The 16743-nt window shown below is 38.9% G+C and overlaps 1 protein-coding gene across 1 annotated transcript in view; it reads left to right on the top strand.

Moving 5' to 3' along the window:
• The window catches only part of LOC309577712 (transcription initiation factor TFIID subunit 4-like), a gene marked incomplete at its 5' end in the record, with an annotated part of 145831 nt that overhangs the window by 87581 nt on the left and 41507 nt on the right, over window positions 1–16743 (top strand). The window contains one exon of the mRNA XM_082289897.1: window positions 12488–12610. Within this exon, the coding sequence (XP_082146023.1) occupies window positions 12488–12610 (123 nt within the window). The remainder of the gene's footprint in view (window positions 1–12487; window positions 12611–16743) is intronic.

The raw sequence follows: 16743 nt of genomic DNA, 5'->3' as shown, positions 1-16743 counted from the left end.
GATGGGTGCTTCTGTTAACATTGCAATATATGGTGATTTCTGTGATCTGCTCAGCTATACAAAAGAAAAAAATCATAAATGTACATTTCATAAATATCCTCAGGTAATTTTAACTGTGGCTTTAAAAATAATTCCTCAGTTAAAAAATGCTCATCTGTCTATCTAGCTATGTGGAGAAATAATTTCTGGACAGTACCAAAATCTGAAAAGCAAACATCCTAAGTCCAATGGGTAAGGAAATGTCTGCCTTAGCAGGCATGCCAGCATTCAGGAATGCTGAGGACATGTGGTAGGCTATGTAGCAAGTATGAGAATGATCTGACTGGTTTGTGTTGGAGATTTTTATTTTTGCCCTGTGTGCCTGTGAGTGCATTTTTGCTCCTGTCACTTTTTAAATGTGTGTCCCTTACATTTAAATGTTATAATTGAATTCTTCTGCCACACCACTGTAACTATAGAATATCTCTACTGACATCAGTAGCAATATTCAAAACAAACAGAATTTGTCCCCCTGGTGTTAGATATAATCTCATATCAAAACAACTCCTGTGGACAATTAGGATTTGTTTTTATCGGCGGCACTTAACATTTTTGCTTAAATGCAAAATACTTTTGTAGTTGTAGATATAAAATAACCTGTGGCTGTGTATGTAATTTATTTGAAAATCAATATCAATCAGTCAAATTTTGTGATTTTGCATTAATTTCTGGGTGTGCCTGTTCAGTGTCTATTTCCCATCTCCTTGCCTTGATTTTGTTATTTAAGATGCAAATAGGAATGTGAAGCTTTTTAATGCAGCGAGTGCATTTTGTCTTTGCAGTAGTTGCCATGTAATTGCAGCTCTCTGGGCAATAATAGATGGTGTGGTGAGTGTGCAGCACACTGTGCAGAGCCCGTGCTCTGTGAGTTGCTCTGTGCAGCAGTAAGTGCTTGTGACAGGCTGTTTGCTGAATCCTTCCTGTGTGCATATGGCAGATCAGAGTTCAGTTGTTAGCAGATTATCCATTGTGCCTTGATGTTAAAAGAGGATACTTCCAGCCTTGGTTTGGAGCTGTCCTAGGAAGGGTTGTGCTGGGTGGGATCCGAGACAAGTTGGGAAGTGCACACAGAGAAGAAGGGGAAAATGAGCACAGCAAACAGTAGTGATTCCAGCTTTCTTCTTGTGATCACTGATAGTGTTTATTGTGAATTCAAAACTACTTTGAAACAGCTGATCAGTTCTGTAATGGAACATCATTAAATATTCTTTAAAGTTATAGCCAAAAAACAATCTTTAGGGGCATGTTAGACCCATTATTTCTTACGGGTCACTATTTTAATTCCTATATTTTTAAAATAGGACTGGTCAGAAAAATGTTACGTTTTTTAGACATTAGTATTTGGACCATCAATTTTAAAACATAAGAAAGTTTTACCCAATTCGAAGAGGAAAGTCAGATATTTTTTTTTCCCCCCAAGACTGTGAGAAAGAGGAGCCTGTAATGAGGATATTATCTGTAGTTCTCCTTATGATAACATGCCAAGGAATAGAGAGCAAAGAACATAGTGGAGTTTTTCTGTGAAGAATTATATTCTGCTGGTGGTGACACACATTTTAGACTTATAATATGTTGAAGGATTGTAAAAATATGTAATGCTGAAGGATTGTAAAAATCTAAATCAAAGGTTCAATATGCAATAAATTGAAAATTAATTAACCCCCTTGTGTTGGAGATGGGCTGAGTGCTGTTAGGAAAAGCAGAAGGAAGAGTGAAAGATTAAAAATATTTTACTTGGAAAGAGGAGGGTAAGGAGGTACATTTTAGATCATCTCATTTCCTTTCTAATGCAAATCTGATTCTTTGATTATTCACTTTTATTATTTATTTATTTATTCTCATACAAAAGGTAAAAATTATGACATTTTGGGAATGTAGGCATTTTTTAATACTGAAATAATAGTGCAACTATTGCCCTCCTTTCATCTGTTGGTGAAAAAGGATTTCAAGAAAAAATAATTTTGAATAGAATTAATTAAGGGATTCTTAAAGTCCTAAGCTTAATGTAAGTGCAGTTCTTTAAAGCAGAAAAATGAGAGAAAACAAATAATGCCCCTTAAGGAGATGCTTATTCACGTAGGGTAAGTAGTCTTTGATTTTGGAGAGGTGGTGTGACTTGCAGTTGGAAACCTTGATTTATTGTGTCGTTATTTATATCTGCAATAAATGAGGAATAAGCATAAAACATGAAAAGGAAAATTAAGTCTTATCCTAATTCTCTTGCTATTTTATTTACATGAAATAGGCATTTTTTAATGGTGTGTTGCTGTGCCTTTTGTTGACCATATCTGTACGCCAGGTCTGTCTGCTTGTTTCCATTGGCTTGTCATGTTCACTAATTAGGGAACTGCTGCATGATTCACCTTGTTAATTAGAGGGACTTGCACACAAAGGCCCTTCGGGCAGTGCGAAAGAAGAGCCTAGCACTAGTGCCCTGAGAAAGCTACAGCCTGTGAAGTAATTCTTCTCATCTACCTTCTATTTTTTATTTGAAATGAATAAATCATTGAGATTTTCCTTGTGGAGTGAGAATGCAAGAATTCACATCTTTGTAAGATGTAAATTATATGTGATCAATAGAAGGGGATGACTACTGTATTGTACTTACAAGATTCCCTAATTTACTACTTGTCAGTGTCTGAGAAATTGCTTGAAATATTTTGTCCCCACACTGTGGTGTGTTGTTCCCTTGATCTGCAGCAGAAATGAGCAGTAGAGGTTTTGCTATAGTTAAGTCTAAAATAGAAAAGATGTAGATTATTTAAATTTCAAGCTTGTTTTGCATCCCCAGTGGAAATTCCATTTTACAAGTGAACCCCCAGCACTACCCCCACAACTTTTAAGGGGAAGAAGGTGGTGGGCGTGTGGCTATTTTTGTTCCCGGTGTTTTTCTCTGCCTCAAATCTCACTTTGGAGCAGAGTAGCATACTTGCTGTATTGTGTATTCTTCAGTTGAATATAGTTTCAGAATAAATTAAATTTGTTTTTGTCATGTCGCTTAGACTTGATCAAACCACAATCCAGACTGCAGAAGAGGATATTGCGTTAAAAGTGCACAACCAGTCGCTACACTGCACATTTCCCATCTGTTTATGACACTTCAGACATTAACTCCAGTGCCATTCTCTCTAACTATTTGATTAAAATTACTTATTACAGCCAAGTGATTTTTAGTAGATAGCTACATTTGCCTCATTTCCTCAAATGAGGCTGGCAGTTTCAAGATGCAGATTTCCCATAAGAATGCTAGAGGACTGGTATCAAAATCTGGGCATTTTCTTTTGGAATAATCTAGTTAATAAAGCCTCTTACTAGAATTTCTGATTAACTATTTTAAATGCACTTAAAATATCTGCTATTCTGAGGTTTTGTGCTAGCGGCATATAGCCAGAGAAATTTTTTCAAAAAATAGAAATACTTATTTGGAAAAATATGGGGAAAATGCTTCAGGCTGAGTTGAGATTTTATGATATGAAATAGTGTCACTCTTCACTTCCAGGAAGGTGAGATCTTTGTGTGCCTCAGTCTTCAGTTGGCTCCATTGATAGACCAGCCAAGAACTTACTCCATCTTCTTGGTGTAGTTCTGGTGTACTAGTTCTTAATTCAGATTTTGAGTGTGTGCCAGAGATGAACAGAAATAAAAGTAATAAAAGGCCATGCTCTGCTATTTAAACTCCTGATGCACGGAGAAGATGGTACAGATAAAATTCCTGATCAGACTCCCCTAGCACTAGCACAAAGGTGTGGCAGCCATGGAGAGTTTTCACCATCCAAATAGCTGCTGTATTGCTCAGACACAGTGGAAGATTCTTTAAAGGGCATTTTCAGAAAGGTTTACTGGATACTTCACCATGTGAAAAGCAGAGCAGTTGGTTCACGTTCTAGTCCAACGTTGAGCACTGTGTTACAGTGGGCAGTGCAGCCTCTGGGAGTTACTGCTTGCACTCATATTTTCCAGTGCGTGATTTTAAAAAAGCAAACTCTTTGTTGACTTTGCTCCCATATCCCAGTGTTTGTGTCAGTTGTCCCTAACCAAAGCCACAGCTCAACAGGTTTCCTGCTCTTACTACTTCAGTCTGTAACTCTAGATGTGACTGACCTCCTGGCTTTCACTGTATTTTATATTCCCTAATCTTGATTAAAACATCAGTTTGAGTCCTCACAGTGTCTTACTTCAGGGGGAAAGGAGAAGATCCTAGAAATCTGGGGAGGACAGTAAACCCCAACTTGGATGAACAAAGGGCCTGGGAAAATACCTTATCCCATCTTTCTCGCCAGTGCCCTGGGGGTGAGGATGTTCCACTGGCTGCTCCTGAACCGAGGATGAGGAGCCTCTGAGTAAAGCCATTGAGCTCTTTGACTCGTGTTCTTCCCAGTCATACTGATGCTGTATGTCTCGTGTCCTTTGAAGAACAGCTTGAGAAGATTTGTGATTGTCCATTGTTGCCTTGCTCCAAAATAAAATTAAGACTGATAATAATAAAAGAACAAATCTTAGGGAAATTTTTCAGAGTTTTTTCTGATCTCGCTGTGGGTACGTTACTGACACTTCAGTAAGTTGCCAGCTCTAGTAGTGCTGATCCTGCCCAGTTGTCTGTGCCTCAGAAACCCTTTGCTCAGATGGGCCATATTTGGCTTGGTAAATCTGCCACACACTATTACAGCACCTAACAAATATAAAGGCTTACAATAGGTGTGTTTCCAGCTTAGCATAGGAGAGCCTGTAACTGCTGCTTCTAGAGGTAAGTTGTTTGAGGAATAGTATAACCAAAACCAGACAAACTGTACTGGAGCTCAAATAACAGGTTCTGAAGAGTGAAGAAATGTGATGATTAAAGTTGCTGGAAGGACAAAAAATCCATTATTGTAGAACTCTTTCAGAGGTGTTTGAGGGATATCTTCCTTAAGTATTTATTATACCTTGTGTTATTCTAGATAGGGATATGTAGCTTAAGAAATGGTTGGACAGTTGCAGAAATAAATGGGTTTAAGTTAATAATTAAATAATAGTGCATCGTATTTGGAAAATCAAAAAATGTAACCCAGTATGTTAAAAAATTGCACAAGTTTAAAATCAGTCCTCAAATTCTTCATGCTTTTGGTTTTTATAAGTTATGAGTTGGCTGTTAAGGATACTTCCAAGAGAATTAAACCTGTATCATATATATATATATATGTATGTATGTATGTATCAGTTCAGACAGTATGTGATCTTGAGTAATAAGGGGATATAGGATAACTGTTTAAAAACCCCATTTAACTGTGTAATGTACAAGACTGGGGGAATTACAATGAAGGCTTTTTATTTCAGGGAAAAATAAAAATGAAAGGCAGGATGCACCTGGCATTTTCTGTATCAGAGTTTGATACATCATCTTGAAAGTAATAGGGCACGTTTAAATGGAAAATTTGAATAAACTTGTAAAACATAATGAAATTAGATGTAACAAACAAAAATGTCTGTTGTAGGAAAGATGCTTGGTCCAAAGTTCCCAGTTAAGATTCCAGAACTGTGTTCAGACACTCATTATTTTGAGAAACAGTCATCTTGAAGCTGAAACATTCCCAGCTTGGTCTTTGCCCAGGGTGATTTTTTTTCCTAATGCTATGCAATAATTTTCAACCGCTGTTAAAAGTGTGTGGGTAAGAAAAAAAGAAGAAACTCCCCCCACCAAAACCCAACAGACAAGCACCTTTCACAGTGAAGTAAAATCTTGATGTAGTTCAGATAGATGTGCAGCCACTGCAAGGGACAGCTGGAGCTTTTACTGACTTGTGGGAGAACACTTGCGAAGAAGCAGCATCCAGCTTTGTACTGAAGAAAATTAGATACAATTTGTCAGAGCTGTGAATGTTTGGAAGTCTCACAGAATGTGTTTGGTGTATGACCTGCTGTTTACACAGGTGAAACCTCTCTGGTGTGGCATTTTTGCAGTGCCTCTTGTACACTTCACTCCTTGGAGCAGTTCCTTACCAGGCAGTGGAGCTGTGCTGACCTTGAGAGATTTCAGCGCCAGAGCAGGGCTGGAGGACAGCACGGGCCTGCTGCACACACGAGCTGCTTTGCAAGGCTCCCTCAAATTCACTGAAGCACCCATCCTTCTTGATCATTGTCCTGGACTTCTCAGGGTTCCTGCTAGCATTTTTAATGAGTTTCATTTTTAATTGCACCTTCTGTTGTGGGCATCTTAGGACATGTGTAATGGTTCCACATTTCAGGCACTCCTCAGCAAAAAGATGTTTTTCCAGGGGGTGTAATCACTGTCTGAGACTGATAGATACATGTTACAGAACCATCAATTAACACAAGTTTTTCCCAGCATATGACCCTGTTACCAGGAATTAAGCCATCCATCGCAAACAGAATTAGGAGGGATTTCCATTGATGCCTATTGGCTAGAAATCGAGGCTTAAATCATTGTTTATATGATCTTGCTTTCATCAAACATTTCTGCCATTTAGCACCCTCTGTTGCCAGTTTCCTGTTCGGGGTTCACTGCTGCCTGTCTTCACCCATGAATGCTGTTGATATTTTTAGCTTCTGTGGTGCTGGGAGCCTCCTCTCGTTTCTTCTTAGGTGGCATTTCTGAACTAAGCTGGGAACTGTAGGTACATAAAATATAGTTTTTGGTGGGCTGAGTTGGCTCTGTGACTACAGAAACTTATTTTACAACTTGGCTTCTATTTCCTTATCAAATCCTGTATTGGCAGTATTTAAACATACATGACTACTTCCTTAAGCTCTTTCTTCTTCTTTATCTTCACAATCATCTCTGTCTCTCTGTCACTGATTCTTTTCCTTCTAGGCCAAAAAACATCCCTGAATTCTGCCTGTAGGCAGAGAAACACCTCCTTGACCTTTCTCTCTCATGTGATCCCACTCCCTCTTCTCCCTTTAATTTTTGAAGGTATTTATATGTAGACTAGGATTTTTAAGAGTTCCAGCAGTCCTCTTACTTTCTGATCATACTGGAGGAAATTTCTCTTAGTCTTCAGCAGCTACAGCTCATATCCATATTTTATCTACATCTCTGTTTTAGACAAAGCTCACTTCTTTTTGCCTGGGTTTTGCCTGACAAATAAGTGCATTCTTGGTTTTTGGAAATTACTAAATCTAGCTTTTAAGATCTAATGTTGATACTTCACATAGACATATGGCTGTCTTCCTTGTGGCATATGGCTTGTGGCACTTCTTTCTTAAATACCTAAATGTATCATAACAAATAATGATCTATAGAAAACAAACTAAAATTTTAGAACTTCTGTGGTTAGCTTCACTTTATTAAAGTAGCAAAGTAGTGTTCTTTCTGTGGTTTTAATGCTGTGCCACCACCACAACGAAGAACATTTCATTGTGCAAAATAATGCTTCGTTCTTATGGTGTACTTTTCATCAAATGAGCTGCCTCCCAGTTAGTAAGTGGCATGCTAAAAATACATTTGGATTTGATAAGGAGCAAGGAACAGTATCTAATTTGTAAGCATTTTTCTTGTATAATGTATTGGAATATTTGTCTGTGTTTTATCTAAATGTTTTTACTTTCAAAAAAGTTAATTGTTGTTAATTAGTGTGGTTCTGAATTGAAGCATTGCTTTCTTCCCAGAGGGCAGAAATTTTAATATGTTATTGATTAATATATCTGAATTATTTGTGGTAAAGGCAAGTTAAAGGAAGATTTTGCATCAGCAGCCCAATATGAAAATGAGAGTGTGAATGAATGCAGCTATCAAATGATTGCATCTTTTTGGTTGATGTAGTGAGTTAGATTCATTTCTGGTAAGTCATGTTAAGTAACAGGATGTACAGATAGTAACAGGTGTTTCATTTGTTTAAATATCCAGAAATTAGTAACTGGCCTAGTTAGAATATAAACTGTATTGTAATAACAGGCTGCTTTGTTAACTTCAAAATATAATTGATCGGTGTAAAGTAAGAAGCTTAAGTAGCCTTAGTTTTACAGGTACGTCTAAGAGTAATTTCAGAACACTGAAGATGGTGACATTTAATTCACGTTATTCTTAGTGCTGAGAATTCAGAGGGTGATTACTGTGCAACCAGGTATGCAGAACTGGTTGCAAAGTCATTTCCACTTGACACAGAGAATGTGGCTCCAGAATGCACTGGGGAGAAGAGCCTCCACAGGCCAGGGTTTGCAACTGGCATCTGGTGAACAAGGTGCAGTGTCCCCTCTTTTGAACCAAAGCCAAGATACTGCTTTTTTTTCTTTTTATTATTTTAAACAAAGATTACAATTGGGGATAATATTTTTCATTCAAAGACAGATGATGGGTAGGAAAGAGACTGGTGCAGGTAATTTGATGTAGGCTATGAAAAAACAAAAGTCTGTGACTTGGAGATGGAAAAAAGATAATGTTGGAATAGGGGTATGAAGAAGCCAACAACAGTGGGATGTTAAAGGGTGGTCTGGGATGTTAAATAAGGTCTTGTCACATGTCTTGCTAGAAAGTATCTATAACCTGTGAAAATGTTTTCTTGTAAGAAGATTCGTGGTTAACGGTGGGTGTCCAGAGATGCTCTCCTAAATCAGCTGGAATACACTGACCTCTGCAAGATGAAGGCAGCTCTTGGGAACCAGTATCAGCATCATAACTCTTCTGATTTTTTTTAAATGTAATTTTATGAGTCTCTGCTTTCAGATGAACTTCAAATAAAACCTAAAGAACCACCAGTGATAATTTATAAAAGATGGATGAGAATTTGTGCAATACAATATTTATCAAGTATTTTCAGCCCTTCAGTCCCTATGTTATAAAACATCAGGATACTGTGACCTCACTGATGATGTGTTTGATGTGTTAGAAATTTTTTGATCAGCATTCATGAAGGTTACATAAGGTTATTCTTTCCTGCTGTAGTTTACCACAGTGTGTGCTGTAAAACCAGTATCGGAAACTGTATTGTGTTTTTGTCTGGAGCTCTTATACCTGGCAGCATATTCCTTATTTGTATTAAAGTAATGTCTATTCATCCCACTGGGGCTTGATTATAAGTGAGGCACGTAGTGGAAGAGAATGCTTGTCTGGAGAGCCTATAGCAGACATAGACAAGCTGGGTGATGTGGGGTGAGAGACGCAGGGAGGTGAAGAACAAGGTCTTACCAGTGTTCACCCACTGTGGGTTGAACAGAGCCCAGCTCTTTTGGCTCTGTCAGGTGTTGAATTACAGGTAATGGAAAATCTTGTGCATTCATCAAAATTAGTGTATGATATCAAGAACCATCTTTAGTTTTTCACACTGATTAAAAAAGAAAGGATGAAGAACCTGAGGAACCTTTCTGCAGACTCTTAAAGCTATTCCATATTTTCTTGGTAAAACAGCACCAGTTTGCAGGTTTCAAAGTGAGGGCAAGATTTATCCCACTATGGGAAATTTAGAGAAGTGGCATGTTTTGCTTTACAATTTGCATCTGAAAAGAAACCCTGACAAGAGGCATTAGGTGCTGATATTCCATGTGGGAACAGTCAGGGTATATACAGTACAGGTAGCACAGAGAGCCAAGTAAGTATTAGCTTCCTGTGGGTTTGAAAATGGTGACTTTGGATAAGATACTGATACAATATTCATATAACCTTTGTATGATACTAGTTATATAGCATATTACTTTCTGACCTGCACCTCCCAGGAAATGAATACTTACTCCAGTGCAGAATTTCTTATTCTGCAGAGCTTGACAACTTCGTCTGAGATCATTCTAAGCCAGTTGGCCCTTGCTTAAATATTCATCAGACTTCTGATAATTGTGATAACCCTTGTAGGCTGGCAAGCAAGGCAAATTAGCAAAAAGATGATTGATCTTTTTTTATATGCAGTTTTATCTTCAACCTTTCCTGGATATATGTTATACTATAGTAATAATTTCTTCTCTAAGGTATTTGCCAGTATCTGGATTTGCACATCTATTTACAGTTGCCTTGAAGCCTCATAATTACAATACAGCTGAAATGTCCATTTTCTTTCCCTGACTACAAATAGGGATCAATCGAATTTTAAATGACTGCTTACGGGCTAGCTTCCGATCATGACCTTTGTAAATGATTAGAGCTCACCACTGTTGCTATCTACCTTGAAAGGGTAAGCGGGCAGGTCTGTCTAACTGGCATTTAATCTGGAAGAGAGCCAAAGATATTTGAGCTAAAAACCTAATATGAGTTGGCAAAGAGAAGTATGTATAGACCTTTGCACTATTATTTAGATATTTTTCTGCATTTCTTTTTTGTATTTAGGAAATTCTTTTACCCTGTAGATAAGATATGTATTTTTAGATAATGTTACACTGAAGTTACGATAATAACTGCGGGTGCAAAATATATAGCATAAAAATGTGAAAAATGGGGTTTCAAATTCTAAGTGACTGAATTCACTTTTCTGAAGAATGTGAAAATATAGAATAGTTTGGGTTGGAAGGGATCTTTGAGATCATCTTGTTCAGCCCTTGCCATGAGCAGAGACACCTTCTACTGTCTCAGGTTGCTCCAAGCCCCATCTAACCTTGGACACTTCCAGGGATGGGGCAGCTACAGTTTCTCTGGGCACCCTGTGCCAGGAACTCTGCAGCCTCACAGGGAAGGATTTTTTCCTTGTATCTCATCCAAATCCACACCTTTTTAGTTTGAAGCCATTCCCTCATGTCCTGTTACTCCAGGCCCTTGTCCAAGGTCCATCTCTGTCTTTCTTTTCGGGTCTCTTTAAGCACTGGACAGCCACAATGGGATCTTTCTGTGGCCTTCTGTTCTCCAGGCTGAACATCCCCAGTTCCAGCTTGGTGCAGTCAGCAATCTTGCTGAGGGTGCGCTTGATCCCAGTGTCCATGTCATCAACAAAGATGGGAAAAGTGCCAGTGGTGGTTGGCAGCAGCTGAGCATGAGCCCAGGCGTGCCCAGGTGGGCACGAGGCCGATGGCACCTGGCCTGTATCAGCACTAGTGTGGGCAGCAGGACCAGGGCAGTGCCTGTCCCTCTGTGCTGGGCACTGGTGAGGGCACACCCCGAGTGCTGTGCCCAGTTCTGGGCCCTGGTGCCGCTCACTTGCTGGCTCCAGTTCCTTTGTGCTGCTCTCCAGGGGCCCCCTGGGTCACCCACCACCCCTCTCCTGGCTCTGGGCACGTGCTGGGCCCTGGCACCATCAGCTGGAGTTTGAAACACTCGTTGGTGAGCCTGTGACCAAAGCCACTCAGGCACAATGCTCGGTCACAAGTGTATTGATTGCTAAATGAATTAATCAGAGAACTGCCCTAAATAGGAAGCATGAGGTGGATCCGCTTTTTCTGGGCAGAGGTGAATGGAGAAAAGAGACTCCACACTTGCACTTTTTTGCTTAGACCTCCTTTCCTTTTAACATTGGTTGAGATAGTTCAGGCCCTGCTTGTATGTGCAGATCACATGTAGGTGATGGCTGAGACACTTCTATGCTTGTAAGTTCAGTTGTATTTTAATGAAGAATTGTGCCTGTATCATACAGTGTTTTTATTACCACCATTGAATTTCTCAAGGTGGTGTTCTGTGCACTGCTGCTGAAGCAGGAACAAGAATGACATCAGTGGGATTAGAAAGCAAATGCCTCCTCTCAGTTTATTAAGGCATTTTGCAAACCCAAAGTTTTGAAATTAATAAGAATTATTGCTAACAGCTTTGAATGCTTTTATCTAATTAAAATAATATGCTGGGTAGCCTTATCAATTATTCTTGTGCGGTATTGATCAGAATATTTATTAAAATATTAGTGTTCATGGGAATGTGACACCATTAACAGTCTGAAAGAACTGTAAAGTTTGTAGTTAATATGCAGTCTTGCCTCTCTGCTGGCCAGAGCATTTTCTCCTATTTTCTGTAGTGTGCTACATTGTTACATAATGCAGCTGGCAGGTTGTTTAATTCTAGCTTCAAACTAGTCAAATGTATTCTTACCTAAAGCCTAAGCCCAGAAAGCACTTGTAAATTCAGTTTGTAGAGGTTTTGTGTCAGCGTTACCTTTGGCTAGCATTTAAATAGAGGTATTTTATTAATTTAGTTATATATATATTTTTAAGAAAACATCAAGTATGTTTGAAATACTCAAAATAAATGTAAGATTAAAAAATGTGGGTTTTTTAAGATTTGAATTGGTATTTACATTCTTCATATTGGTCTTAAACTGGAGATATGTAGTTAGTATAAAATACTTGCTAAGGCAGTTTTCAATGAAAAGGATTGTGGTTTTGGAAACAGTTGAGGTATTTGGAAGCAGAAATCCTCTGAAAAGTATCGAGAACTTCAGTATCTTCATTATTCCTCTATGGCCAGGCTGCTAAAATAGTATTTCTGGGAGCAGTAGAATGCTCTCAGGGATTGCTCATGTGTGACTTCTACCTCATGCTTGCAGGTCTGAAGATAACTTTTTGATATGGCAACAGAATAAAAACTAAAGAGAGTTCTTTCCCTCTCTGATAGATGCAGCAGCAAGAGCTTGCCCAGATGAGGCAGAGGGATGCCAATCTAACGGCCCTGGCAGCCATCGGTCCCCGGAAGAAACGGAAGCTGGATGCACCTGGCCTGCTCACCATAGGAGGAGAGGTATGTGTGTACCCAGAGGAAGGGAAATCACCCCTTCAGAACCTCGTAGGAACAGCCAAAGCTGCTCCTGCTGGTGCTGTCAGTGAAGTGTGTCATTTGGAAATGCACATCAGGACTGGCAGTCCAGCTTATCTTGCCACAGTTAAAACGGCATCTCCTTTTAGTTGTATTTTCAAGTGTGAACTTTCAGCAGATAATTAAAGAATATTTTTTAAATAGTTAACTGTGAAGTGTGGGTCTTAAACTGTTCACTGCCTTCATACCTGTTTTTTCCTCTGCATAATCTGAAAAGAACCCCAGAAGAGCAGGGAATGAAGAAGTGTCTGAAAAGCCATAACTGTAGTCTTGCTTACAGTTTGAACCAAGAGCTTGTGGTAATACCAGTGTGGCTTTGTGACAAATACGTGTCTGAACTTCTTCCAGAATGTCAAGGTGTCCCCCACCACTGCAAAGATAAACATGCTAAATTGTAATTTCAGTAAGAATACTGTGCTCTAGAAGTAGAATCAGATTCATTGGCATGATTCTCCTGTTATTTTAAGTGGAGAAGTAGCTGTGCTACACAATAAATGCAAAATTGTCGAAAGCCTGATCACCTGGTGTGAACCAGGTGATGTGGTTGCACTGCTGTGAGTGGCTCTGTAAGAGCACTGTGTTGTTTAGTACAGATACAGTTGGGCTGCTTTTCCTTTTGCTAAGTCTGCCCACACAGTGGAGTCAGAGGAATTCTCCCTATTACATGCCTGTTCTGAGGAAAATGCAAACATTTTGTTTTGAATAACTAAACTAACAGTTTTGGCTCAGACATTTGACTGTCTAAATGCCAGGCATTTCCAAAGGCCTTTTTGTATCCCATTTTGGATAGCTTTTATCTGACTTCTCTCTCTTCTCGTGTGCTAAGATTAGTGCTAGAGAATTAGCTGAGCTAGGAACAGAAGTGGATCTTGTTTATACTCTAAAATTGACTTAGGACTTCAGATACATAGGAGGTGCTCCTGTTTCTGGCTAAATTCATTTGAGACTGAGGCAGTTTCCTGGGTGTTGTGTTGTCCTGTTATGCCCTTCCTTTCAGTCTCCCATCTTTATCTTACATTCATTAAAGAATTCTGTTCTCCTCCACATGCACCTGTAGCAAATCTTGCAGCAACAGGCCCGAAGAAACTTCCATTAGAAGCTCAACTGAGTGGTCACAGCTTTGGCTTTCCCTCATTTAAAAATAATTTGAACCTTCTAATCCCTTCAGATTCTAACACTTCACCAAAGGAATATTTTATCCTAAGGAATAGAATTTAATTTTTACTGTCTGTTGTCCATTTAAAAAATTACTCTTTTGTAAGCTTTGATAATTTGATGAACAAAATTGTGGTCACCTTCAGTGAGTGAAACAGTTTAATCAGAGCTCTCTGGATGGATTATGATGAACAGCCTCCTTCTCTCTCTAGAAGCTCCTTATTCTCTTGGTACAGTGCTTTAAGGAAAAATAAAGGTCTGGGGCAAATTCCAAAGGCTTCTGGATGTTTTTGCCTCCTTTTGCTGCTCCCCTAGCCCTAATTTTGCTGGACAACTGTATTGTTCAATTGGCAAACTATCCTTGAAGTTTTTGCCGATACATGGATTTCCTGGAGCCATGACTTGTGTGCCAGTTCAGATGGAATTGCTCCCAGCCTCTTCTCTTAGCTTCTAACCATCCTGGCCAGCTCATATACATGGCTGGCTGGAAGCTGATTTCAAGGGCTTGGAAACTGTATCACATTAATCAATGTATTTTGTAGGGAATAGGACCTAAAGTACTGTAGAAGCTGTGTCACACAGCTTGGCTCCTAGAAACTCCCTTTCTGTTATTCTTCTGAGCTTATTAGGGCTGCTATGCAGAAATAAAATCAACTCCTCCAAAACGTTTCACTGTAAAAAGGCACTGGAATTTTGTATTGTTTGTCTAAGACTGTGTGATATCTCTTCTTTGGGTTTCTGGAGATTAAAAACATCCTTCTGATTCTGTGTTCTGTAGTACCAACACCCCCATAGCCCAATTCCACCGTCAAATATCTGACCTCCTCTGTGCTCTATGACACTCTAATTTCTCCCAGCAATTTCTAAGCTGCTTAAAACCCTTGTTACTGATAATCTCTGCTTGAAGGGTCTGACTTGGCCAGAGCTTTCTTGGCCTGCCCTCTTTTTTTGGTCAAAATACCCAGTTTTTGCATTGAAGTTGCTAGTCTCCTCACTAATCTTTTTTGACTTAAATGTCTGCTTTTGTTGCAGCTAGGACCCTGCATGTTTGCTGATCCAAAGAGATGTCATTTACAAATCATCCCTCTCTGGCATGTTCCTTTTTTTTCCCCCTTTTCTGAACTAACTCCTGTTTGATATTTTACTTAGTTGCATTAGCCATTTTTCTGTGAGCAGTGTTGGATTTCAGTCCAGCTTCTTGTTTTAACAGAAATACTAGTAATTTATTTTTGGAAATTGGATCTTTTTAATTATATCCTTTTGATTTGAGCAGGAGTTTAATTTAGGGAGTAGTGATGAATATTCTACTTAAGAAGTTGATGGAGAAGATTAGTATTTCTGTATTCAAGTACTGTTTGTTGTATAGAGAGAAATAGCTCTTTTACAGCTTTTGTAAATGTGAAAAAACTTGTGTTAATAACTGTAAGTATTTTCTACCTGCACTTTGTTTGAGAGTATTTTCTTTAGACTTGTTCTCTGTCTCACATTGCCGGAGCTCATTTGGACTTCTTTGCTTGTTTTTGGATGGCAGGATTATTATAAGTTATCAACACCAGGCCCATCAATTGTCTTTCCTGCACTAGTACAGCTAATTTTTTTAAAAATACTTTTACTTGGGGACATGGAAAATCAGCAGTTTTGGAGTGAGGTTATTTTTACCTGTTTTTTTAAATTTTATTCTACATGCAACCATATAACAAATGCCTTTCCAAAACACGGGGAAAATATTCTGTAAAACAGTGGATGAGCAGGGGCTTGATGTTCCCAAATAACACTGCCACCAAGTGAGTGACTGGTTTCAGACCACCAATATGAAGTGGCTTGGACTAATGTCAGTGTGACCCATATCCCAATCCCTGCATTCCTGCCCCTTCCCTTTGCTTGGCTCTGGCTCTTGTACCCTGGGCTGACCCATCTCCATTTGATAAATAGGATGAAGACTAATCTAACAACAGTAAAAAGGGAATAGTTCCTGCTTAGCTTGTTGAAGTAGTTTGGCCTAGAGCCCAGTGAACACTGGAAAAGGAACTTACAACCAGACAGAGACAGCAAATATGAGATCACCTGCACTTCATTCGCTTCCTTTTTAGTACCTTTTGTGTCTGCTCATATTTTAGATGATCTCCTGGAAATACAGCTGCCTCTGTAGCAGCCAGCAGCTCATCAGTAATTCAGCTTGCTTATTATTATAATGTGGTTTAGATCAAGAGTGAAGGAGAAGAGGTAAAGAGAAGCGAGATACCTTTGGAAGGATTCAGCTTCTCTGCCTGGCAGAGTTGAAAATACTGTATTTGCAGGATTTTTTGGGGGTTTTCCATTTCTTTAGTAATACTAGACAAAAATGATTGTAAAATACCATTTAAAGTCACAGTTTTTTGGAATTTTGTGCTTGATTATCAAGTTAGGTATCTAAGGATCCTGGCCCATGTTAAGTGCTTAGCAGCAGTGCTGCCCAGTTCTGATCTGTGCTGTGGTCCTGTGATGCTTGTGTGGCACTCAGCAGTGGGTGATGCAAACAGGTCACAACATTCAGGACAGCAAGCACTTAAATTCTTCACTTAGCATCCCTAAGCACCTCTAATGTCAGATTAAATAGAAGTTGGGGGTTGCTTTTGTTTACCTTGGTTGCTTTTTGTTTGATTTTGAATCTATTCAGTTCACATTTTCAATGGTTTTTTTCTTGCATTATAAGGCTTTTAAGAGTTAGAATTAAAATTTTGGTTTGTTTATGAAATAGATATTTTCATGTAATTGTAAGAGCTAAAGCTTTAAAAAAAGGATTAACCATGACAAGACTAGGCCAGGTAGCTTTATATTTATAAGCTAAATATTTGAGTATTGGTAAGGTAGCATGAATGCAGAATTTGCATATTTTCAAGTCCCTCATTTTTTATTATGGAATC

The sequence above is a fragment of the Coloeus monedula genome (assembly GCF_965178545.1).
Source record: "Coloeus monedula genome assembly, chromosome: 13".
NCBI lineage: Eukaryota > Metazoa > Chordata > Aves > Passeriformes > Corvidae > Coloeus > Coloeus monedula.
Note: the sequence above shows the minus strand (reverse complement) of the source record. Positions and strands in the feature narration are given on the sequence as shown.